This window comes from Salmo salar, chromosome ssa15, assembly GCF_905237065.1.
Source record: "Salmo salar chromosome ssa15, Ssal_v3.1, whole genome shotgun sequence".
In the NCBI taxonomy this organism is placed as follows: Eukaryota; Metazoa; Chordata; class Actinopteri; order Salmoniformes; family Salmonidae; genus Salmo; species Salmo salar.
Window position 1 is genome coordinate 102385901 of NC_059456.1, and position 25000 is coordinate 102410900.

The 25000-nt window shown below is 44.6% G+C and overlaps 3 protein-coding genes across 5 annotated transcripts in view; all 3 read right to left on the bottom strand.

Annotated features, from left to right (window-relative positions):
* The window catches only part of LOC106572844 (potassium voltage-gated channel subfamily C member 1), a 53746-nt gene extending 51305 nt beyond the window's left edge, over positions 1 to 2441 (bottom strand). Inside the window, exon 1 of the mRNA XM_045696455.1 lies at positions 902 to 2441. Within this exon, the coding sequence (XP_045552411.1) occupies positions 902 to 1549 (648 nt within the window). The 5' untranslated portion in view covers positions 1550 to 2441. The remainder of the gene's footprint in view (positions 1 to 901) is intronic.
* Positions 2442 to 3971: 1530 nt separating this feature from the next.
* Positions 3972 to 7360, bottom strand: LOC106572869 (heat shock 70 kDa protein-like). Its single transcript, XM_014147413.2, has 4 exons — positions 6888 to 7360; positions 6559 to 6768; positions 6310 to 6414; positions 3972 to 5941 (listed from the first exon to the last, which is right to left on the bottom strand). Exons 2-4 carry the CDS (start codon positions 6736 to 6738, stop codon positions 4292 to 4294), a joined length of 1935 nt encoding a protein of 644 aa, XP_014002888.1. The 5' UTR covers positions 6739 to 6768; positions 6888 to 7360; the 3' UTR covers positions 3972 to 4291.
* Positions 7361 to 8004: 644 nt separating this feature from the next.
* LOC106572868 (S-adenosylhomocysteine hydrolase-like protein 1) overlaps positions 8005 to 25000 on the bottom strand; it is a 50488-nt gene continuing 33492 nt past the window's right edge. For 2 of the 3 annotated variants that reach the window (XM_014147409.2, XM_014147411.2), the window contains exons 5-17: positions 22603 to 22705; positions 22240 to 22334; positions 21359 to 21465; positions 21095 to 21211; positions 19916 to 19979; positions 19712 to 19800; positions 19534 to 19604; positions 17509 to 17603; positions 17304 to 17402; positions 14171 to 14239; positions 12923 to 13001; positions 12271 to 12391; positions 8005 to 9459 (exon numbers count right to left, since the gene is read on the bottom strand). In XM_014147409.2, the coding sequence (XP_014002884.1) occupies positions 9453 to 9459; positions 12271 to 12391; positions 12923 to 13001; positions 14171 to 14239; positions 17304 to 17402; positions 17509 to 17603; positions 19534 to 19604; positions 19712 to 19800; positions 19916 to 19979; positions 21095 to 21211; positions 21359 to 21465; positions 22240 to 22334; positions 22603 to 22705 (1116 nt within the window). In that variant the 3' untranslated portion in view covers positions 8005 to 9452. Of the gene's footprint in view, positions 9460 to 12263; positions 12392 to 12922; positions 13002 to 14170; positions 14240 to 17303; positions 17403 to 17508; positions 17604 to 19533; positions 19605 to 19711; positions 19801 to 19915; positions 19980 to 21094; positions 21212 to 21358; positions 21466 to 22239; positions 22335 to 22602; positions 22706 to 25000 lie in introns of those variants that run through there. The other variant, XM_014147410.2, reaches the window with a different exon arrangement.

A 25000-nucleotide genomic window follows, 5' to 3' on the forward strand; every position in this document is an offset into this window, starting at 1 on the left:
CCAGTCATGGCAGAGATAACAACCAGTCATGACAGAGATAACAACCAGTCATGACAGAGATAACAACCAGTCATGACAGAGATAACAACCAGGCATTACAGAGATAACAACCAGGCATGACAGAGATAACAACCAGTCAGATAACAACCAGGCATGACAGAGATAACAACCAGTCATGACAGAGATACCAACCAGGCATGACAGAGATAACAACCAGTCAGATAACAACCAGGCATGACAGAGATAACAACCAGTCATGACAGAGATACCAACCAGGCATGACAGAGATAACAACCAGTCATGACAGAGATAACAACCAGGCATGACAGAGATAACAACCAGGCATGACAGAGATAACAACCAGTCATGACAGAGATACCAACCAGGCATGACAGAGATAACAACCAGTCATGACAGAGATAACAACCAGGCATGACAGAGATAACAACCAGTCATGCTGTCACACTGGCTGTATACCAATTGGGTGTCAGACAGTCACATTTGAACTTGAACATAGCAAAGCCTAAGACTTCATGGTCAGAATTGGACTTGAATGATTTACTCAGTGCATTCTGGTCACAGACTTCTCATGTCATAAGTAACTCCATTAATGGTAACTTTGTGGGTAAGATATATAGCTTATTATGCATAACAACGAACCCCCAGTAAAATAATATAGCTTTGAACTTAATGAGACAATATCATCATCCCATGATGTTATTTCCACAGTAGCACATGTTGTCCTGTTACTGTCTTGTTGTCGCGCAGCAGCAGTGACAGAACAAACACCTGTTGATTGCGTTGCATGATTCTAATGACTTACTGTGGGAGTTTATGAACAGGAAACATATTGCTATATATTGCAATAGTGTTAATATGCAAGGAAGTAGTGTAAACTTACTCTAGCAGCCCTGGATGAGTAGGGGTCCTCAAAGAGTGCCCATATTTTTGGTTGCCAAACTTCGCAGCATCCCCTCGATCTGTCCGGGCAGTCCTCAATGCCGAACCGTCTGGTTAGTTCATCGTCCGTGTCATCTGGGTCCGGTGGTTCGAATATGTCCAGCGCCTCCTCTGCGTCCCGGTGCTGCCGGTATGTCATCCAGCAACACGGCTCCACGTCGGTCTCATCTATCATCCAAAACGCCAACTCCTCTTCAAAAAGAGGCCCGCAGACATCGGCGGGGCAATGAAGCTTACCAGTCCTATAATAGTTCAACACATAAGCGAATATGCCAGGGTGCCTGTCGAAAAATAACTCGTTTGTAGTTGGATATGGAGATATGGATCTGTGTTGGGAGGGAGTCGCTGGGAGAGAGTCCGTGTCTGGGTTGTTCACCGGCTCTGGCGGATCGGCTAACAATGCCAGGCGCGTCCCCGGTAGGGTCCTGATTGTGCTCTTGTAGGTTTCGTGTCTTGTGCCACCAACATTGATAATGATTTTTTCCGAGTCTTCCCCCCTGGTCATCTCTTCCTTCAGGCATGTCTTGGACGGAGGTTTGTTGCCTGATTTGCGTCCTCGGTAAGACGAAACACACACTGAGTTGATCATAGATTTAGATGGAGAGACGGTTAGTTATTCCGTTAGTTTGTTATTCCGTTATTATATCTCGGTGAATCACACGGTGACAGTTGAGTTTTTCCTCATGTCAGTCCTTGTTATAATACTACTCATGTATCCAACTGTACCGGGGACAGCTGTTGCTTTCAACAAGTCCAAAGCGAGCGGCAGGCAGAGAGAGAGAGAGAGAGAGAGAGAGAGAGAGAGAGAGAGAGAGCCCTTGACTAAAACCACCTGTTATAAAGGCTACAATACAACTCACCGAACGACTCTTATCTATAGGTTGCAATCTCAAAACATCTCTATAAATCTGGACTAGGCAGGCTTTTGTGGTCAAAATATTTGTTGAATAATGTCTATAAATGTCTATAAATAAGCAGAAGTTGTAGCCGAAAATAGGCTTCAAATATTCAACAGTTCCGTGATGGATACTTGGCGACCTTCAGCGATAGTTTCAGATTAGGCTATGGAATATTGGGAGTGTTATATTCTACATCAAATCTACAAAATGTGCCAATTTAAAGAAAGTCTATTTCTAGATTAATTATTTGGAGTAATAACCCAAGGTCCTCACCTATTGTTGCATTATTCCTTATCTGAAAATTCACAAAAATCACAAAATCTGCCAAACCCCCCCAAAAAATCTAACACATTTCCTAAACATGGAAGTTGACCCCAATAATGATCCAAATGACTAAATGACTAACGACGCGTGCATTGGAATATTCCATCAATGTGCGATGTCTTCCTCGAAGCGAATGAGATGTGATGTGAGGTTGTTTTTCAGAGAAGATTAAAGATCTGTTTCTTCTCCAACCAGAAGTATCCTCCCTCCTCCTTTAGCTCAGCCACACCATAGTCAGTCAGTCAGACAGATGACACACAGGCAGCCCTCCCTGTAGCGCCTCGGTAAATTAACCCTTTCTAGTCTGGTTCATTTAGCCTTTATGAGAGATTATTCTGTTCTATAATATACCACTCCTTTAAATATATTCATGATTTCCGTTGATATAATTTGAAAACGTGAATAGGACTATTAGGGGATTTAAAATGACTGTAGATTCACGCATATCTATTATGGTACTGTATCTGTGTGCCACAGTGTAGGCTGAGGACAGGTAGGGTATCCATCGTTAAATATATTGATCCTCAATTAGGATAACTAAAACAATGAATTCACACAGACACACCTACACCCACACACATGTATATGAATTCAAAGTCACATTATTGGGAGATCCATGAAACATCGTTTATTTTACAACTGCTCTTTGTATGGCAACATGTGTCTTTTAGTCTGTACCATTTCCTCACGCTGACTCACTCGTGTTCTATAGACCATGCCAAGCACGTTAACCCCACATCATTGTATTTACCAGAATAATTCAGTTAAAACTGGAGCACTTAAATCAGTCCTTTGAGCTGTGGCCACTTGTATAAAGACATCTCTCAATAACATGTTGATTCCTTTGCAATCAGAAGCGATGCTTGTACAGTTTCTTCATTGCTCTAGAATGTTCTCTTCCTCTCACTGATGCTCGTTGAATAATACCTCGTTTTTATCCTTCATTTACAAGAGACAGATTTATTTATTTTTTTTACATAACTCATCACCACCAAGTAATCCTTATCAATTTGTGTTGCCGGCTTAAAATAACCAACAATTGCACAAGGTTAGAATAAGGGTTTACACTAGCTGTTGTGTCATAACGTTAGGACCACTTTGGAAAGACATGTTTTATAATAACAATGCGTTCATGTGTCATCCTCTTCAAAATGTGCATCTTAAAAGGAAGATGTTTTATTGACGTACCGCAAATAGAAATTCAGTTCAATTCAGCTCATACAGCCTGCTTAGTGGTTAACGTCGGTTCAGAGCTATTCTAGGAAAAGATTAGCATATTCATATTTCATAAGACAGTCTGGTCCAACAGGTGAACAGGTTCAAAAGGAACAGCGTTTGTTGGCATTTTGAAAAGGTGTTTTTCTTTTGGTGACCTAAGATTGCCATCTAGTGGTCATATTGGTTCCCATCATTTTGAAGAGTAATGAAATCCGACTCCCTTCATAGTCCACTACCATTTTGGGATGCAAACATTTTTTTATGAATTGAGTCAATAGTCGTTCTGTGGGCATAGAGTGAGTCATCTATCCAAACATGTACAATTAAGTTTGGTTTAAATATCAATGTCAATATAATACCAGAAATTAAATTATCTTGTGAGCAATTAAAATGATAAGAGAACCACTGTTATGTAATGTTGTACAGTACATTGTTTATAAACTTTGATTATAAATGTGAGGATAGTACTTGTTATTTTGTATGACCAATTTGAAAGGTAACATTGTTACAGAGAATGTCCTTAACTGTGAATATGAGACAGTGTTAATGAAAAGAGTGACTAACAAAACATTTGATTTTCATTTTTTTTTTATTGTAACAAGTTAAATGAATAACCAAAAAAACGAGGCCATTCATAATATTGGTTTAACATGTGATCATATCATTTAGGGTTGAAGTTGACACAACAACCTAACGTGCTCTTGTAGTGACAGTAAATCTATGTACATGCAAAGTTCTATGTACATGCAAAGTTCTATGTACATGCAAAGTTCTATGTACATGCAAAGTTCTATGTACATGCAAAGCTAGTTGACAAACAGTAGTTCTATCATAAACAGGTCTCTTTTTAGTGATTGATTGATTGATTGATTGATTGATTAATTGATTAATTAGTCCACCTCCTCAATGGTAGGGCCCTGAGAGCTAGCCCCGCCCCCGGCCTGTCTTCCACAGCTCCCCATTGGAGGAGCCCCTCCCGCCCCCTGGTAGAGCTTGGATACGATTGGGTTACACACTCTCTCCAGCTCCTTCTGCTGGTACTCAAACTCCTCCTTCTCAGCCATCTGATTGTTCTCCAACCAGGAGATAGTTTGGTTGCACTTCTCAACAACCTTCTTCTTGTCATCCTCGCTGATCTTCCCTGCGAGGTTTGGGTCTTCTACACTACTCTTCATGTTGAATGTGTAGGACTCCAAACCGTTCTTGGCTGCAATCTTCTCCCTCTGTGCATCGTCCTCAGCTTTGTATTTGTCTGCATCCTGCACCATCCTCTCTATGTCTTCTTTACTGAGTCGCCCCTTGTCGTTGGTGATGGTGATCTTGTTCTCTTTGCCGGTACTTTTATCCAGTGCCGACACGTTCAGGATGCCGTTAGCGTCGATGTCGAAGGTCACCTCGACTTGGGGAACTCCTCTAGGAGCAGGAGGGATACCTGTGAGATCAAACTTCCCAAGCAGATTATTGTCCTTGGTCATGGCTCTCTCTCCCTCGTACACCTGGATGAGCACACCTGGCTGGTTGTCAGCGTAGGTGGAGAAGATCTGTGTCTGTTTGGTGGGGATGGTGGTGTTACGTTTGATCAGGGCGGTCATGACCCCTCCTGCCGTCTCGATGCCCAGAGACAGAGGAGCCACGTCCAAGAGGAGAAGGTCCTGGACGTTCTTAGAGGTGTCGCCCATCAAGATGGCCGCCTGGACTGCAGCACCGTACGCCACTGCTTCATCTGGGTTGATGCTCTTGTTGAGTTCCCTTCCGTTGAAAAAGTCCTGCAGGAGCTTCTGGATCTTAGGGATTCGTGTGGAGCCACCAACCAGGACGATTTCGTGGACCTGAGCCTTGTCCATCTTGGCATCTTTCAAGGCTTTTTCCACAGGGTCCAGGGTTCCCCTGAAGAGCTCCGAGTTGAGTTCTTCAAACCGAGCCCTGGTGATGGAGGTGTAGAAGTCGATGCCTTCAAAGAGGGAGTCGATCTCAATGCTGGCCTGGGAACTGGAGGAGAGAGTTCTCTTGGCCCTCTCACAGGCAGTTCTAAGTCTCCTCACTGCCCTCTTGTGCTGACTGATGTCCTTCTTGTTCTTCCTCTTGAACTCCTCCACAAAGTGGTTGACCAGGCGGTTGTCAAAGTCCTCCCCTCCCAGGTGAGTGTCCCCAGATGTGGCCTTCACCTCAAATATCCCATCCTCGATGGTCAAGATTGAGACGTCAAAGGTGCCTCCGCCGAGATCAAAGATGAGTACATTGCGTTCCTCTCTCTTTCCCTTATCCAAGCCGTAAGCGATAGCCGCCGCCGTGGGCTCATTGATGATCCTCAGGACGTTTAGACCAGAGATCACCCCGGCGTCTTTAGTAGCCTGCCTCTGGGAGTCGTTGAAGTAGGCTGGGACTGTGATGACTGCATTGGACACCTTCTGGCCCAGGTAGGCCTCAGCAATCTCCTTCATCTTGACCAGGATCATTGAGGAGATCTCTTCGGGGTAGAAGGCCTTGGTCTCTCCCTTGTACTCCACCTGGACTCTGGGCTTCCCACCATCGTCGATCACCTAGAAGGGTGAGAACAACAAGGTCATCTATTGATATACTCAAACTTTTCAAATGTATTTTAAATGTATGTAACCCTGTAAGTATCTAACCCTGTAAGTATCTAACCCTGTAAGTATCTAACCCTGTATGTATGTATGTATGTATGTATGTATGTATGTATGTATGTATGTATGTATGTATGTATGTATGTATGTATGTATGTATGTATGTATGTATGTATGTATGTATGTATGTAACCCTGTTTGTATTTTAGTTATTATTTGTTTGTGATGTTTCCATTTGTTGAATGATTAGTGCTTTATTGTAATAAATTAGAGCTTGTATTCTTAAAAATTGTAAATAAATGAATAATACATGTAAAATGTACCTTAAAAGGCCACAGTTTCATGTCTGACTGAACGATCTGGTCGTTGAACTTCCTGCCGATCAGGCGTTTTGCATCAAACACAGTGTTGGTGGGGTTCATGGCCACCTGCATTGAAATTAATTACAATTAAATGTTAGTTTGGGTAAACAAAACAATACATGCATCCACAAGATTTGATCAACATTTGATCCCAGAGACTATTACATGGAAGCATTTATTAAAACATAGACAGACAGAAGTGGGACCTACCTGGTTCTTTGCTGCGTCACCGATGAGTCTCTCTGTGTCGGTGAAGGCCACATAGCTGGGGGTGGTCCTGTTTCCCTGGTCGTTGGCGATGATCTCCACCTTGCCATGCTGGAACACCCCCACACAGGAGTATGTGGTTCCCAGGTCAATACCAATAGATACTCCCTTTGCTGAAGACATCTTGTTTTTTTTTTAGTTTTGTTTGAGTTCCTGCATGTGTAAGATTAGGAACATAACTTACATAATACCTAAACAGTTAACTTGCATATGTATTATCTAAAAACTGCCTCAGTATCAACACTGTAGCATTATAGAATAACCCTACTTACACTGATTGACAGCTTGTTCTTCTCTTGAGATATTGAAGGATCTTGGATGAGTCCTGAGTATTTTCCCGTTTGGGCCTTGCTTCTGAGTCGTGTGGTTACTCCAAAAGGTATGCCTCAACTGAGAGAGATCCATGGCTTTATATACTAAAGGCACCTTTCTAGAATGATCGCACATCTTCTGTGACAGTTTGACACAGCCAGTAATATTAGTAACTGCAGCCAGTGGGCGCTCTGGGAAAGCCGGAGAATATTCTAGGACGCAACCCGACACCGAATCAGTAGCACTGAACACTGGGCGGATAGTCAACATGCTGGACTGTTTGAATAGAAAATAAAAATTGGTACAACTAGGCAGGTTCAGGAAAGCGTGCAAAAGAGCATTATAAACACGACATGGAAATTAGTTTTTGACATGGGCCTCGACTGGCATCATGAAAAAGGTACAGTGCGCTTCAAAGGTTTTGGGACAGTGAACAGCACTTTGGGTTTGAAATGATACAATGACTGAGGTTAGAGTACAGACTGTCTGCTTAAATTTGAGGGTATTTTCATCCATATTGGCTGAACCATTTAGAAATTACAGCACTTTCTGTACAGTCCCCTACATTTTATAGGAACAAAAGTATTTGGACAAATTCACTTATGTGTATTAAAGTAGTTTAGTATTCTATTCTTATTTACAATAAAAGTGACTCCAATACGACATAATACATTATTTACAATTCATTTATATTGGGCACAAAATTATAAACACAACCAAAATAAACAGCAAATGCATACATGTTTGTAGAGGGACAAAATACTACACTTTTGACTACTTTAATACACATGTAAGTGAATTTGTTCCCAATACTTTTGTATCCACCCGATATGGATGAAAATACCCTGAAATGAAAGCTGACAGTCTGCAGTTTAACCTCGTAGTCATTGTATCATTTCAAACCTAAATCACAATGTACAGAGTCAAACAACAACAACAATGGTCACTGTTCCAATACCTTTGGAGCTCACTATGTAAAAAACAACGTCAGCTATTGTCAGGTGGACTTCTCAGGCCTCTCTTGATCACACTCACTCACACACACTCACTCACACACACAGCAAATCAGTCTACAAACAAATTGTATGTTTTTATTTAGTATATAGGATGAGTTTATTGCTGATATCTAATACATACAACAATCACAAGAGAAGTATAAGGACATGGAACAGAAATAGTCTAAGGCGAACATATGAAGTGTACCTTATCATATGTTGACATATAACTTATTTAACAATGAACAGAAGCAGAAAAAAACGAATATATATATATATAGTAGGTCACTGTAGGCCAACAGACTAATACCTCTTCTAGAACTCAAAAATAATCTCAAATCTAAAATCTTGGAATTTTTCAAATATATGAACTCCTAACAAATGAGTTGAACTGAATGTTGAAGGTAACTGATAAGCAAACGGCTCAGAAGGCATATTCACACTCTGGCATTAATGGAAGGTATGTATGCAGATACCAGTCAGCGACTTTCATCAAGGCTTTGTTGCAGTTATGAAACACTTGTCAAATACCGTATTAGACATAAAAAAGGGCTCACAACACCAATTCTGGCTCATGGAATGTACTTTATTTAAGATGTCAGTGCGCTGACAATGTGTGTGTGTGTGTGTGTGTGTGTGTGTGTGTGTGTGTGTGTGTGTGTGTGTGTGTGGAAACATATCCCTCTCATTCTCCTCTCTAACAGTACGGCCAATAATTTGGCACCATCATATTACTTTCAGGAGCAGATAAAACTACAGTACATTGACAATTAACCATGAATAAACATCAGTGGGGGCTGGTGGGAGGAGCTATAGGAGGACGGGATCATTGTAATGACCGGAACGGAACTAATGGAACGGAGTCTAACGTGGTTACCATATGTTTGATGTGTTTTATACCGTTACGTGGATTCCATTCCAACCATTACAATGAGCCCCTCCTCCTATAGCTCCTCCCACCAGCCGCCACTGATAAACATTGTGATTTAGCAACAATTAGCGTTAGCAACAATTAATGAATCATTTTAAAGATAAAATCATGCAAACAGACTTTTTTTAAATATATGACTGACGTTTTTTTGGTTTATGGTTACTTCTCTTGGTGTGCGTCCCAAATGGAACCTTTTACTCTAGTTGGTGCACTACTTTTGACCCTGGCCTATAGGGCTCTGGTCTAAAGTAGTGCACTATATAAGGAATAGGGGTCCATAGGGATCTGGTCAAAAGTAGTGCACTATATAGGGAATAGGGTGCCATTTGGAACATACATATTGGTTTCTGCTCTTGTTTCATATGATTGAAATGCATGAATTGATTCATATACCTAACAGACAAGTTTGATATGTTATTATTATTATTATTATTATCATGCCTGACTGTGTTAATAATACAGTTTAGATTCAGCATAAAAGCAAAATAATTCTTATTTCTTCCCTTTTGTAACAATTTTGAAAATAAAATAGAGAAATAAACTTGTTTTTTTTTTTCTCCCCAGATGTTGGTTGCAGGTCACTGCATTGTCCATTCCTGTCAATACCTTGGAGCATAGACAATAGATATGATTTCATTAAAAACAATCATATAACTACAGTGGGATTTATAAAAAAAAAAAAAAAATCACACACAAAAGGAAGCCAATATCCATGCCATACAGAACCATAAATATAATATGATTTGTGCTGTCCCACAAGATGTTTCATGTCCCTTTCACAGAACCCCAAAACTACTACCCCTAAAACGACTACCCCCTAAAACTACTACCCCTACAACTACTACCCCTAAAACGACTACCCCCTAAAACTACTACCCCTACAACTACTACCCCTAAACTACTACCCCTAAACTACTACCCCTAAACTACTACCCCCTAAACTACTACCCCTAAACATACTACCCCTAAAGTACTACCCCTACAACTACCCCTAAAACGACTACCCCCTACAACTACTACCCCTAAAACTACTACCCCTAAAACTACTACCCCCTAAAACTACTACCCGCTAAAATACTACCCCTAAAATACTACCCCTAAACTACTACCCCTGAACTACTACCCACTAAACTACTACCCCCTACACTACTACCCCCTACACTACTACCCCTACACTACTACCCCTAAAACTACTACCCCTAAACTACTACCCCTACACTACTACCCCTAAACTACTACCCCTAAAACCACTACCCCTAAACTACTACCCACAAACTACTACCCCTAAACTACTACCCACTAAACTACTACCCACTAACCTACTACCCACTAAACTACTACCCCTAAAACTACTACCCCTAAAACTACTACCACTAAAACTACTACCCACTAAACTACTACCCCCTATACTACTACCCCCTAAAACTACTACCCCTTAAAACGACTACCCACTAAACGACTACCCCTTAAACTACTACCCCTAAACTACTACCCCTAAAACTACTACCCCTAAACTACTACCCTCTAAAACTACTACCCCTAAAACTACTACCCCCTAAACTACTACCCCTAAACTACTACCCCTAAACTACTACCCCTAAACTACTACCCCTAAACTACTACCCCTAAACTACTACCCCTAAACCACTACCCCTAAACTACTACCCCTACAACTACTACCCCTACAACTACTACCCCTACAACTACTACCCCTAAAACTACTACCCCTAAAACTACTACCCCTAAACTACTACCCCCTACACTACTACCCCTAAACTACTACCCCTAAACTACTACCCCTAAACTACTACCCCCTACACTACTACCCCTAAACTACTACCCCCTAAAACTACTACCCCTAAAACTACTACCCCTAAACTACTACCCCCTAAACTACTACCAACTAAAAATACTACCCACTAAACTTCTACCCACTAAACTTCTACCCCTGAAACTACTACCCCTAAACTACTACCCCCTAAAACTACTACCCCTACACTACTACCACTAAACTACTACCCCTAAACTACTACCCCTAAACTACTACCCCTACACTACTACCACTAAACTACTACCACTAAACTACTACCCCTAGACTACTACCCCTAAAACTACTACCCCTAGACTACTACCCCTAAAACTACTACCCCTAAACTACTACCCCTAAACTACTACCCCTACACTACTACCACTAAACTACTACCCCTAAAACTACTACCCCTTAAACTACTACCCCTAAAACTACTACCTCTAAAACTACTACCCCTAAAACTACTACCCCCTACACTACTAACCCCCTACACTACTACCCCTAAAACTACTACCCCTAAAACTACTACCCACTAAACTACTACCCCTAAACTACTACCCCTAAACTACTACCCACTAAACTACTACCCCTAAAACTACTACCCCTAAAACTACTACCCCTAAAACTACTACCCCCTACACTACTACCCCCTACACTACTACCCCTAAACTACTACCCCTAAAACTACTACCCCTAAAACTACTACCCCTAAAACTACTACCCACTAAACTACTACCCACTAAACTACTACCCACTAAACTACTACCCCTAAAACTACTACCCACTAAACTACTACCCCTAAAACTACTACCCCCTAAAACTACTACCCCCTAAAACTACTACCCCTAAAACTACTACCCACTAAACTACTACCCACTAAACTACTACCCCTAAAACTACTCAATCAACAAATGAAAGAAATAAAGAAAAACCCAGATCACTCCTACTTGACTGCTTTCCCCAACAGCCAATCACCACACTAGAAAGGAAGGCAGGAATTCTACCCACCCCCACTTAAATAGCCTCACCTGTCAGCATAATTACAGAGGAAACCATTATCTGAAATGTTTGAGAGAATGTTTGTTTTTTGTTGAAAAGTTGACCTGGTTCTTTTTGCGTGACTTAACCAGTTGTGTATCACAGGGTTCTGTAAGTCAGCCAGTCAGTCAGTGGTTCTTTACTGTTTCTATATCGAATTCCTTATTTCCCTGAATGTGTCAATGATTATAGGAGTTGTCCTTTCCTTTTCACCAAATACTTGATTCTTTATATTGCTTTCTATTCCTTTGTTTGTAGTCATAGGCTAATGGTTTAGTTTGCCTTTGATAGTCACTCCAACCCTATCCCAGAGCTATTTTTCAACATTACAACAGGTGGCAGGTACCCTAGTAGTTAAGAGCGTTGGACCAGTAACTGAAAGGTCGCTGGTTCAAATCCCTGAGCTGACTAGGTGACAAAAAAGAGAAATGTAACAGGGAGGGAATAAGTAAGGTGTGTGTGTGTGTGTGTGTGTGTGTGTGTGTGTGTGTGTGTGTGTGTGTGTGTGTGTGTGTGTGTGTGTGTGTGTGTGTGTGTGTGTGTGTGTGTGTGCCAAAATCTCTCAATACCTGTAGTAGTTGGGTTTGAAGGGGCCGTTCTTGTTCAGACCCATGTACTTTGCCTGCTCATCAGACAACTCTGTCAGGTGGGCGTCAAAATTGGACAGATGCAAGCTGGCCACATACTCATCTGAAATACACAGGTGGCTTGTGAAGTGGTAGATCAAATGTTATTTGTCACATGCGCCGAATACAACAGGTGTAGTAGACCTTACAGTGAAATATTTACTTAGGTGGATAGCAACAAAAGTAATGTGTGTTTCCCAAAATGGCACCCTACTCCCTATGTAGTGCACACCATCTGACCAGGGCCGATATGGTCGTAGTGCACTACATAATGAATAGGGTGCCATTTGGGACAGAACAACACTTCTGTTTGGAAAATGCATTTTTATGGTAAAAAGCTTGAGGTTGTGACATTGAACCACACAACAAACTGAGCATTGAAAACTGTGAGTGGATTCTATTCATTGAGATTTGATATCTACAGTGTTTATTAAGATTTGATATCTACAGTGTTTATTACATTTTTAATCAATAAGGCTCAGTTCAATCCAAATGGCACCCTATTCCCTATTTAGTGCACTACTTTTAATCAAAGCTCTATGGGCCATGGTCAAAAGTAGTGCACTATATAAGGAATAGGGTGCCATGGTCTTACCCATCTTTTTAGGCAGCAGATAGACATCCTGTTTGTAGCGTCCCTCAGGAGCATTGAACAGCTCAATCAGAGCCAGGGCCTACAGAGAGACACAGACCACCAGAGAGTCTCAACGCTGCCAACATCCCACTCTCACAAAGCTCAGGTAGCAGGAGAACAACAGGAGAACAGAGTACCTCTGGTCTCGTCTTCAGCAAACCGCCACAACTAGAAGTAGGACTATTACAACGTCTGTAACACATGCAGCCCAGTATTGCTTAGTTAATCTCTGTGTCCTGAACACTGTCACAATGTCAATGAATGACTCTAACTACTATGTGTACATCTGGGGAAAAGCACTGAAAACCGGTGAGAGTTAAATTGTGATGATACAATGCATCTAACTTGTATTTCCATGTGTCAATGTTCTGATTGGATCGGTCTCTATGTAAATAAACAATGTCAATATGTCTCACCCTGACTAGTGGCTGTGATAGACAGGACAATATGTCTCACCTGAGTAGTGGCTGTGATAGACAGGACAATATGTCTCACCTTGACTAGTGGCTGTGTTAGACAGGACAATATGTCTCACCTGAGTAGTGGCTGTGATAGACAGGACAATATGTCTCACCTTGACTAGTGGCTGTGTTAGACAGGACAATATGTCTCACCTGAGTAGTGGCTGTGATAGACAGGACAATATGTCTCACCTGACTAGTGGCTGTGATAGACAGGACAATATGTCTCACCTTGAGTAGTGGCTGTGTTAGACAGGACAATATGTCTCACCTTGACTAGTGGCTGTGTTAGACAGGACAATATGTCTCACCTTGACTAGTGGCTGTGTTAGACAGGACAATATGTCTCACCTTGACTAGTGGCTGTGATAGACAGGACAATATGTCTCACCTTGACTAGTGGCTGTGATAGACAGGACAATATGTCTCACCTTGACTAGTGGCTGTGATAGACAGGACAATATGTCTCACCTGACTAGTGGCTGTGATAGACAGGACAATATGTCTCACCTTGACTAGTGGCTGTGATAGACAGGACAATATGTCTCACCTTGACTAGTGGCTGTGATAGACAGGACAATATGTCTCACCTGACTAGTGGCTGTGATAGACAGGACAATATGTCTCACCTTGACTAGTGGCTGTGATAGACAGGACAATATGTCTCACCTGACTAGTGGCTGTGATAGACAGGACAATATGTCTCACCTTGAGTAGTGGCTGTGATAGACAGGACAATATGTCTCACCTGAGTAGTGGCTGTGATAGACAGGACAAACGTAGGTACTGTAGAACAGCTCAGATTCAAAAGACGACCCTATAGGAAACACACACACACACATCAATACACTGGTCAGTTTTATAGCCATTCTCAGGGAAACACCTTTCAAATCAAAACAGAGATTATAAGAGAGAAATTGTAGGGTTGTGATGATGACCAAACAACAAGGAATAAATGACTATCGCAGAGTAAACACTCTACCCTCACAGTACACACTCTACCCTCGCAGTAGAGTACACGCTCTACCCTCGCAGTAGAGTACACGCTCTACCCTCGCAGTAGAGTGCACGCTCTACCCTCGCAGTAGAGTGCACGCTCTACCCTCGCAGTAGAGTGCACGCTCTACCCTCGCAGTAGAGTGCACGCTCTACCCTCGCAGTAGAGTACACGCTCTACCCTCGCAGTAGAGTGCACGCTCTACCCTCGCAGTAGAGTGCACGCTCTGCCCTCGCAGTAGAGTGCACGCTCTGCCCTCGCAGTAGAGTGCACGCTCTGCCCTCGCAGTAGAGTGCACGCTCTGCCCTCGCAGTAGAGTACACGCTCTGCCCTCGCAGTAGAGTGCACGCTCTGCCCTCGCAGTAGAGTGCACGCTCTGCCCTCGCAGTAGAGTGCACGCTCTGCCCTCGCAGTAGAGTGCACGCTCTGCCCTCGCAGTAGAGTGCACGCTCTGCCCTCGCAGTAGAGTGCACGCTCTGCCCTCGCAGTAGAGTGCACGCTCTGCCCTCGCAGTAGAGTGCACGCTCTGCCCTCGCAGTAGAGTGCACGCTCTGCCCTCGCAGTAGAGTGCACGCTCTGCCCTCGCAGTAGAGTGCACGCTCTGCCCTCGCAGTAGAGTGCACGCTCTGCCCTCGCAGTAGAGTGCACGCTCTGCCCTCGCAGTAGAGTGCACGCTCTGCCCTCGCAGTAGAGTGCACGCTCTACCCTCGCAGTAGAGTGCACGCTCTACCCTCGCAGCAGAGTGCACGCTCTACCCTCACAGCAGAGTGCACGCTCTACCTTCACAGTAGAGTGCACGCTCTACCCTCACAGTAGAGTGCACGCTCTACCCTCACAGTAGAGTGCACGCTCTACCCTCACAGTAGAGTGCACGCTCTACCCTCACAGTAGAGTGCACGCTCTACCCTCACAGTAGAGTGCACGCTCTACCCTCACAGTAGAGTGCACGCTCTACCCTCACAGTAGAGTACACGCTCTACCCTCACAGTAGAGTGCACACTACCCCCTCATAGTGCACACTATCCCCTCACAGTAGAGTTCACACTATCCCCTCACAGTAGAGTACACACTCTACCCTCACAGTAGAGTACACACTCTACCCTCACAGTAGAGTACACACTCTACCCTCACAGTAGAGTACACACTCTACCCTCACAGTCGAGTACACACTCTACCCTCACAGTCGAGTACACACTCTACCCTCACAGTAGAGTACACACTCTACCCTCACAGTAGAGTACACACTCTACCCTCACAGTAGAGTACACACTCTAACCTCACAGTAGAGTACACACTCTACCCTCACAGTAGAGTACACACACTACCCTCACAGTACACACACTACCCTCACAGTAGAGTACACTCTACCCTCACAATACACACTCTACCCTCACAATACACACTCTACCTTCACAATACACACTCTACCCTCGAAGTAGAGTACACACTCTACCCTCACAGTAGAGTACACACTCTACCCTCGCAGTAGAGTACACACTCTACCCTCGCAGTAGAGTACACACTCTACCCTCGCAGTAGAGTACACACTCTACCCTCGCAGTAGAGTACACACTCTACCCTCGCAGTAGTACACACTATCACCTCGCAGTAGAGTACACACTCTACCCTCACAGTAGAGTACACACTATCCCCTCACAGTACACACTATCCCCTCACAGTACACACTATCACCTCGCAGTAGAGTACACACTCTACCCTCACAGTAGAGTACACACTATCCCCTCACAGTACACACTATCACCTCGCAGTAGAGTACACACTCTACCCTCACAGTAGAGTACACACTATCCCCTCACAGTACACACTATCCCCTCACAGTACACACTATCCCCTCACAGTACACACTATCCCCTCACAGTACACACTATCCCCTCACAGTATACACTATCCCCTCACAGTAGAGTACACACTATCCCCTCACAGTAGAGTACACACTATCCCCTCACAGTAGAGTGCACACTATCCCCTCACAGTACACACTATCCCCTCACAGTACACACTATCCCCTCACAGTACACACTATCCCCTCACAGTATACACTATCCCCTCACAGTACACACTATCCCCTCACAGTATACACTATCCCCTCACAGTAGAGTACACACTATCCCCTCACAGTAGAGTGCACACTATCCCCTCACAGTACACACTATCCCCTCACAGTACACACTATCCCCTCACAGTACACACTATCCCCTCGCAGTAGAGTACACACTCTACCCTCACAGTAGAGTGCACACTATCCCCTCACAGTACACACTATCCCCTCACAGTACACACTACACAACATGGGTCAACAAGACAAAGCCTTTAGTTACATGTTAGTGGGAAACCTCTCAGGCCAAGTCACTATTTTGTTGTGTTTTCAATAAGAGAGTCAGGTTTGGAAGTAGACAGAGGTGACAGAAAGGTCATCAGGATACATCTCATGGTGGGAAACCTATCCCTCTGCCTATTTTGTAACTCTAGAATGTTTTTTTATAGCTCTTTGAATCACAGACAAAGGTTTGGGAAGGAATAAAGTACACTGAGATCCAAGCTAAAGGTCATTCTGTCTCACTATTGTTTCACTCAGTGCTCCATGTCACTAAAGCAGTGTTCCCCAAACTTGGTCCTGCATTGCACAAGGGGAGCACGTTTGGTTGTTTTGCCCTGGCACTACACAGCTTACTCAAATAACCAAGTCATCATCAAGCTTTGATGATTTGAATCAGCTGTGTAGTGCTAGGGTAAAACCCCTAAACGTGCAGCCCTTGGTGAGTTTGGGAAACATTGCACTAGGGTGAAACAACAGTGAATGGGAGTGATGCTCAGTTTGGTTCCAGGCCAGGGACACAGGGGTTGTAGAGGACAGAAACCGTACCTCAGCCAGCAGGACAACCCTCTTGCCATCGGGCCAGATAACATGGTCCACTTGAGAACGCACCCTCTCCCAGGTAAGCTCCGGACTCCGCAGGCTGGCCTAGAGGCGAGAGAGACCGGGGCAGGATTAGTGACACAGCAGAAACACAAAGCGTGCACACACACATACACACACACACACACACACACAGGTAATAGTAACTCACCACATCAATCTCAGTATTGGAATGTCCCATGTTGCAGACTATACAGCCGTTCTTCATCCGGTCCAGCTGCTCTCTGGTCACCACGTTCTTATTGCCTGAGTGACAACAACAACAACAATACAGTCAGATCTGATTACAATCAATACTGTTGGCTGTCTATAATGACAGAGAGAGAGAGAGAGGAAGAGAGGGAGAGAGAGACGGAGGGAGAGAGAGAGATAGGGAGAGAGAGACAGAGGAAGAGAGGGACAGAGAGAGGGAGAGGGAGAGAGAGATAGGGAGAGAGAGAGATAGAGAGAGGGAGAGAGAGAGAGAGAGAGGGAGGGAGAGAGAGAGAGAGGGAGGGAGAGAGAGAGGGAGAGGGAGTGACAGAGAGAGGGAGAGGGAGGGACAGAGAGAGGGAGACAGAGAGAGGGAGAGACAGAGACAGAGAGAGAGGGACAGAGAGAGAGGGACAGAGAGAGAGAGAGAGAGAGAGAGAGAGAGAGAGAGAGGGAGGGAGGGAGGGACGGACAGCGAGACAGAGAGAGACAGAAGGAGAGACGGAGAGAGAGGGACAGAGAGAGGGACAGAGAGAGGGAGGGAGGGAGGGAGGGAGGGAGGGAGGGAGGGAGGGAGGGAGGGAGGGAGGGAGGGAGGGAGGGAGGGAGGGAGGGAGGGACAGAGAGAGACAAGGAGAGACGGAGAGAGAGAGACAGAGACAGAGAGAGGGAGAGACTGAGAGAGGGACAGAGAGAGAGAGAGGGGGGGAGGGACAGAGAGAGAGAGGGAGGGGAGGGACAGAGAGAGAGAGGGAGGGAGAGGGACAGAGAGAGGGAAAAAGGGAGGGACAGAGAGAGAGAGGGGAGAAAGAAGGAGAGAGAGAGAGAGACAGAGAGAGGGAGGGACAGAGAGAGGAGAGACAGAGAGGGACAGAGAGGGAGGGAGAGAGAGAGAGAGAGAGAGTGAGAGAGAGAGAGAGAGAGAGAGACAGAAGAGAGGGACAGAGAGAGGGAGAGAGAGATAGAGATAGGGAGAGAGATAGGGAGAGAGAGAGATAGAGAGAGGGAGGGAGAGAGAGAGGGAGAGGGAGGGACAGAGAGAGGGAGAGGGAGGGACAGAGAGAGGGAGAGACAGAGAGAGAGGGACAGAGAGAGAGGGACAGAGGGAGAGAGAGAGAGAGAGAGAGAGAGAGAGAGAGAGAGAGAGACAGAGAGGGAGGGAGGGAGGGAGGGACGGACGGAGAGCCAGAGAGAGACAGAAGGAGAGACGGAGAGAGAGGGACAGAGAGAGGGAGGGAGGGAGGGACAGAGAGAGACAAGGAGAGACGGAGAGAGAGAGACAGAGACAGAGAGAGGGAGAGACAGAGAGAGGGACAGAGAGAGAGAGAGAGAGGGGGGAGGGACAGAGAGAGAGAGGGAGGGAGAGGGACAGAGAGAGGGAAAAAGGGAGGGACAGAGAGAGAGAGGGAGAAAGAAGGAGAGAGAGAGAGACAGAGAGAGGGAGGGACAGAGAGAGGAGAGACAGAGAGGGACAGAGAGGGAGGGAGAGAGAGAGAGAGAGAGAGAGAGAGAGAGAGAGGGAGGGAGGGAGGGACGGAGAGACAGAGAGAGACAGAAGGAGAGACGGAGAGAGAGGGACAGAGAGAGGGAGACAGAGGGAGACAGAGAGAGACAGAGAGAGAGGGACAGAGAGAGGGAGACAGAGGGAGACAGAGAGATGGAGAGAGAGGGAGACAGAGGGAGACAGAAGGAGAGATGGAGAGAGAGGGAGACAGAGGGAGACAGAGGGAGACAGAGAGAGAGGGACAGAGAGAGACAGAGAGAGAGAGACAGAGAGAGAGGGACAGAGAATATTTGAAATGTCTATAAGTGAGTCACCGAGTTGTTTGATAAAGATACACATTCAAACAGGTGACCTCTAACTTGACATCTGTTAGATAAACCTGAGTCATAAACAAGGACAGCGGCTGGGAGGTCTGCTTGTATAATTGTCAGAGTGGAATAAAGTGTGTGGAGGAGGCATGCTCTGACTGGTCTAGTTTACCTGTGCAGGTTATCACCAGATCCATCTGACGAATGACTTCATTCAGCTTCACCACCCTGAACCCATCCATGCTGTATACACAGGAAGAGTTGTAGGAAAAAGTAGCCAAAAATAACTAAACACACATCTTTTAAAAGACGTGGATACATTAGATTGAGGGCAAGTTCCAGCCACTCACCAGCCCTGCAGGGCACAGATGGGATCTATCTCTGTGATGCAGACGATGGCTCCCAGGGCCTTCAGAGCAGAACAGCAACCCTTCCCCACCTACAGGACAGAGGACAGCCCAGGACAGCACTCTCAAATCTAGGTTCAAATGTCATACAGAAACTTTTTAAACTAAGGTGTCAGCGAACGGTCATCAGAATCAGAAGGACTCTACCTCTCCATAACCACACACCACCACCTGTTTCCCCCCAAACATCACATCAGTGGTCCTCTTCAAACTACCGCAAGCAGAGAAAGTAACAATTACAATCAGACATTACAAACAAAACCATCACACACTTTTTGTGAGAAAAACATTTGATATTAGCGTTTTAAAAAAGGTCCTCACCCGTCCAGGATGGACTCTCTGCAGCAGTAGTTACTGTACTATATTCTACATGACAACTCCTCCTCACCCGTCCAGGATGGACTCTCTGCAGCAGTAGTTACTGTACTATATTCTACATGACAACCCCTCCTCACCCGTCCAGGATGGACTCTCTGCAGCAGTAGTTACTGTACTATATTCTACATGACAACCCCTCCTCACCCGTCCAGGATGGACTCTCTGCAGCAGTAGTTACTGTACTATATTCTACATGACAACCCCTCCTCACCCGTCCAGGACGGACTCTCTGCAGCAGTAGTTACTGTACTATATTCTACATGACAACCCCTCCTCACCCGTCCAGGACGGACTCTCTGCAGCAGTAGTTACTGTACTATATTCTACATGACAACCCCTCCTCACCCGTCCAGGACGGACTCTCTGCAGCAGTAGTTACTGTACTATATTCTACATGACAACCCCTCCTCACCCGTCCAGGACGGACTCTCTGCAGCAGTAGTTACTGTACTATATTCTACATGACAACCCCTCCTCACCCGTCCAGGATGGACTCTCTGCAGCAGTAGTTACTGTACTATATTCTACATGACAACCCCTCCTCACCCGTCCAGGATGGACTCTCTGCAGCAGTAGTTACTGTACTATATTCTACATGACAACCCCTCCTCACCCGTCCAGGATGGACTCTCTGCAGCAGTAGTTACTGTACTATATTCTACATGACAACCCCTCCTCACCCGTCCAGGATGGACTCTCTGCAGCAGTAGTTACTGTACTATATTCTACATGACAACCCCTCCTCACCCGTCCAGGATGGACTCTCTGCAGCAGTAGTTACTGCACTATATTCTACATGACAACCCCTCCTCACCCGTCCAGGATGGACTCTCTGCAGCAGTAGTTACTGTACTATATTCTACATGACAACCCCTCCTCACCCGTCCAGGATGGACTCTCTGCAGCAGTAGTTACTGTACTATATTCTACATGACAACCCCTCCTCACCCGTCCAGGATGGACTCTCTGCAGCAGTAGAGGTTGTCAAACTTCTGCTTGGTAACAGAGTCGTTCACATTCATGGCCGGGACACACAGCTTGCCTGCCTTGGACAGCTGGTACAACCTGACAGTAAAGGATGTAAATAAATGAAGAAGATAGTCTGTGGTTCAACTAAAGGACAAACAGGGGATCAACTGAACCAATCACACAGACGTCTCTCCTTGCTGTGGATGTATATGTGACCAATGTTTTAGGAAGGCTCTTTCTCACCTGTGGACTCCAGTGACACTCTCCTCCACGATGCCCTGAGCCTTCTTAAACACGCTGGGGTACTTCTTATAAACCCAGTGGGTCAGATCCCCTCCGTCATCCAAGATCTACAGTAACACAAACACAGGAAGAGCAATGGTAGCAGAGCAGACAGTGGACTCAAACAATAGAAACATCTGCATACTAAATAGAGCCATCTGCAGCATTAAGTCTGCATACTAAATAGAGACATCTGCTGCATTAAGTCTGCATACTAAATAGAGATATCTGCTGCATTAAGTCTGCATACTAAATAGAGATATCTGCTGCATTAAGTCTGCATACTAAATAGAGATCTGCTGCATTAAGTCTGCATACTAAATAGAGATATCTGCTGCATTAAGTCTGCATACTAAATAGAGACATCTGCTGCATTAAGTCTGCATACTAAATAGAGATATCTGCTGCATTAAGTCTGCATACTAAATAGAGATATCTGCTGCATTAAGTCTGCATACTAAATAGAGATATCTGCTGCATTAAGTCTGCATACTAAATAGAGATATCTGCTGCATTAAGTCTGCATACTAAATAGAGATATCTGCTGCATTAAGTCTGCATACTAAATAGAGATATCTGCTGCATTAAGTCTGCATACTAAATAGAGATATCTGCTGCATTAAGTCTGCATACTAAATATAGATATCTGCTGCATTAAGTCTGCATACTAAATAAGGTGCGGAAGATAAGTGACGGATGGAAACAGAAGCCTCCACAAATACAGTAAAGCAATTTCAATCATTTCAAATCAATCAAAATAAGCCTCCACAATGTCTGAGAGTCTCATCACGACACGACAGATGTCAAGTACATTATTAAGGGATGGTTTAGTCATTAGGTACCATGTTGGCCTGCCAGCCTTCCGTGTTGACACAGCGGTCGATGCACCACCAAAAGTCATCCTCTGACTCGCCCTTCCACGCAAACACAGGCACACCTGTAGGGGAGAGGAGAGAGATGCTAGCACTTATTATGGGGGGGGGGAGAGAGAGAGAGGCTAGCACTTATTATGGGGGGGGGAGAGAGAGGCTAGCACTTATTATGGGGGGGGAGAGAGACATCACAGCAGCAAGATTTGTAACCTGTTGCCACAAGAAAAGGGCACCATTGTAAATACAACCTATAGGTAGAGGGAGGGTGAGAGAGAGAGAAGGGGAGAGACAGACAGACAGAAAGCGAGAGAGGACAGTATGATAAGTTCTCACCAGTCTCTGCCAGGGCAGCAGCCACCTCGTTCTGAGTAGAGTAAATGTTACAGGCTGTCCAACGACACTGAGCTCCCAGAGCTACCAGGGTCTCTATCAGAACCTGAGGGGGGAAATACACAAACACACTACATTTGAGTATTAATTAGTTCCTGTCAAGGCAGCAGCTACTCTTCCTGGGGTTTATTATGGATCCCCATTAGTTCCTGCCAAGGCAGCAGCTACTCTTCCTGGGGTTTATTATGGATCCCCACTAGTTCCTGCCAAGGCAGCAGCTACTCTTCCTGGGGTTTATTATGCATCCCCATTAGTTCCTGTCAAGGCAGCAGCTACTCTTCCTGGGGTTTATTATGGATCCCCATTAGTTCCTGCCAAAGCAGCAGCTACTCTTCCTCGGGTTTATTATGGATCCCCATTAGTTCCTGCCAAGGCAGCAGCTACTCTTCCTAGGGTTTATTATGGATCCCCATTAGTTCCTGTCAAGGCAGCAGCTACTCTTCCTGGGGTTTATTATGGATCCCCATTAGTCCCTGTCAAGGCAGCAGCTACTCTTCCTGGGGTTTATTATGCATCCCCATTAGTTCCTGTCAAGGCAGCAGCTACTCTTCCTGGGGTTTATTATGGATCCCCATTAGTTCCTGCCAAGGCAGCAGCTACTCTTCCTGGGGTTTATTATGGATCCCCATTAGTTCCTGTCAAGGCAGTAGCTACTCTTCCTGGGGTTTATTATGGATCCCCATTAGTTCCTGCCAAGGCAGCAGCTACTCTTCCTGGGGTTTATTATGGATCTCCATTAGTTCCTGCCAAGGCAGTAGCTACTCTTCCTGGGGTTTATTATGGATCCCCATTAGTCCCTGCCAAGGCAGCAGCTACTCTTCCTGGGGTTTATTATGCATCCCCACTAGTTCCTGCCAAGGCAGCAGCTACTCTCCTGGGGTTTATTATGGATCCCCATTAGTTCCTGCCAAGGCAGCAGCTACTCTTCCTGGGGTTTATTATGGATCCCCATTAGTTCCTGCCAAGGCAGCAGCTACTCTTCCTGGGGATTATTATGCATCCTCATTAGTTCCTGCCAAGGCAGCAGCTACTCTTCCTGGGGTTTATTATGGATCCCCATTAGTTCCTGCCAAGGCAGCAGCTACTCTTCCTGGGGTTTATTATGCATCCCCATTAGTTCCTGTCAAGGCAGCAGCTACTCTTCCTGGGGTTTATTATGCATCCCCATTAGTTCCTGCCAAGGCAGCAGCTACTCTTCCTGGAGTTTATGAAGGATCCAATTTAGTCCCTGCCAAGGCAACAGCTCCTCTTCCTGGGGTCCAAACAGGATTAAAACAAGGACAACAAAACAACAACACACAATAAATAAAAGATTACATCACATTATTACCATTATTACAAAATAAGTACATACACTAACACATATAAAATACATTCATGTCAAGTAATCTAAACAAGACCCAAAAATCATGCTGCTATTTCAGGAGTCAAGTGCCAGATGTTTTGTTCATTACATTTACATTTAAGTCATTTAGCAGACGATGTCTGATCAAGTAGACTAGACTGCCAGGAAAGCCAAAGAGAGTAGAAGGTAAGATGAAGTATGGTAGAGAGGTATTCTCTCAATCTAAGATGTTGTATGGTAGAGAGGTATTCTCTCAATCTAAGATGTTGTATGGTAGAGAGGTATTCTCTCAATCTAAGATGTTGTATGGTAGAGAGGTATTCTCTCAATCTAAGATGTTGTATGGTAGAGAGGTATTCTCTAAATCTAAGATGTAGTATGGTAGAGAGGTATTCTCTCAATCTAAGATGTTGTATGGTAGAGAGGTATTCTCTCAATCTAAGATGTTGTATGGTAGAGAGGTATTCTCTCAATCTAAGATTTTGTATGGTAGAGAGGTATTCTCTCAATCTAAGATGAAGTATGGTAGAGAGGTATTCTCTCAATCTAAGATGTTGCATGGTAGAGAGGTATTCTCTCAATCTAAGATGTAGGGTAGAGAGGTATTCTCTCAATCTAAGATGTAGAGTAGAGAGGTATTCTCTCAATCTAAGATGAAGTATGGTAGAGAGGTATTCTCTCAATCTAAGATGTAGGGTAGAGAGGTATTCTCTCAATCTAAGATGTAGAGTAGAGAGGTATTCTCTCAATCTAAGATGAAGTATGGTAGAGAGGTATTCTCTCAATCTAAGATGTAGGGTAGAGAGGTATTCTCTCAATCTAAGATGTAGAGTAGAGAGGTATTCTCTCAATCTAAGATGTTGTATGGTAGAGAGGTATTCTCTCAATCTAAGATGCTGTATGGTAGAGAGGTATTCTCTCAATCTAAGATGTTGTATGGTAGAGAGGTATTCTCTCAATCTAAGATGTAGGGTAGAGAGGTATTCTCTCAATCTA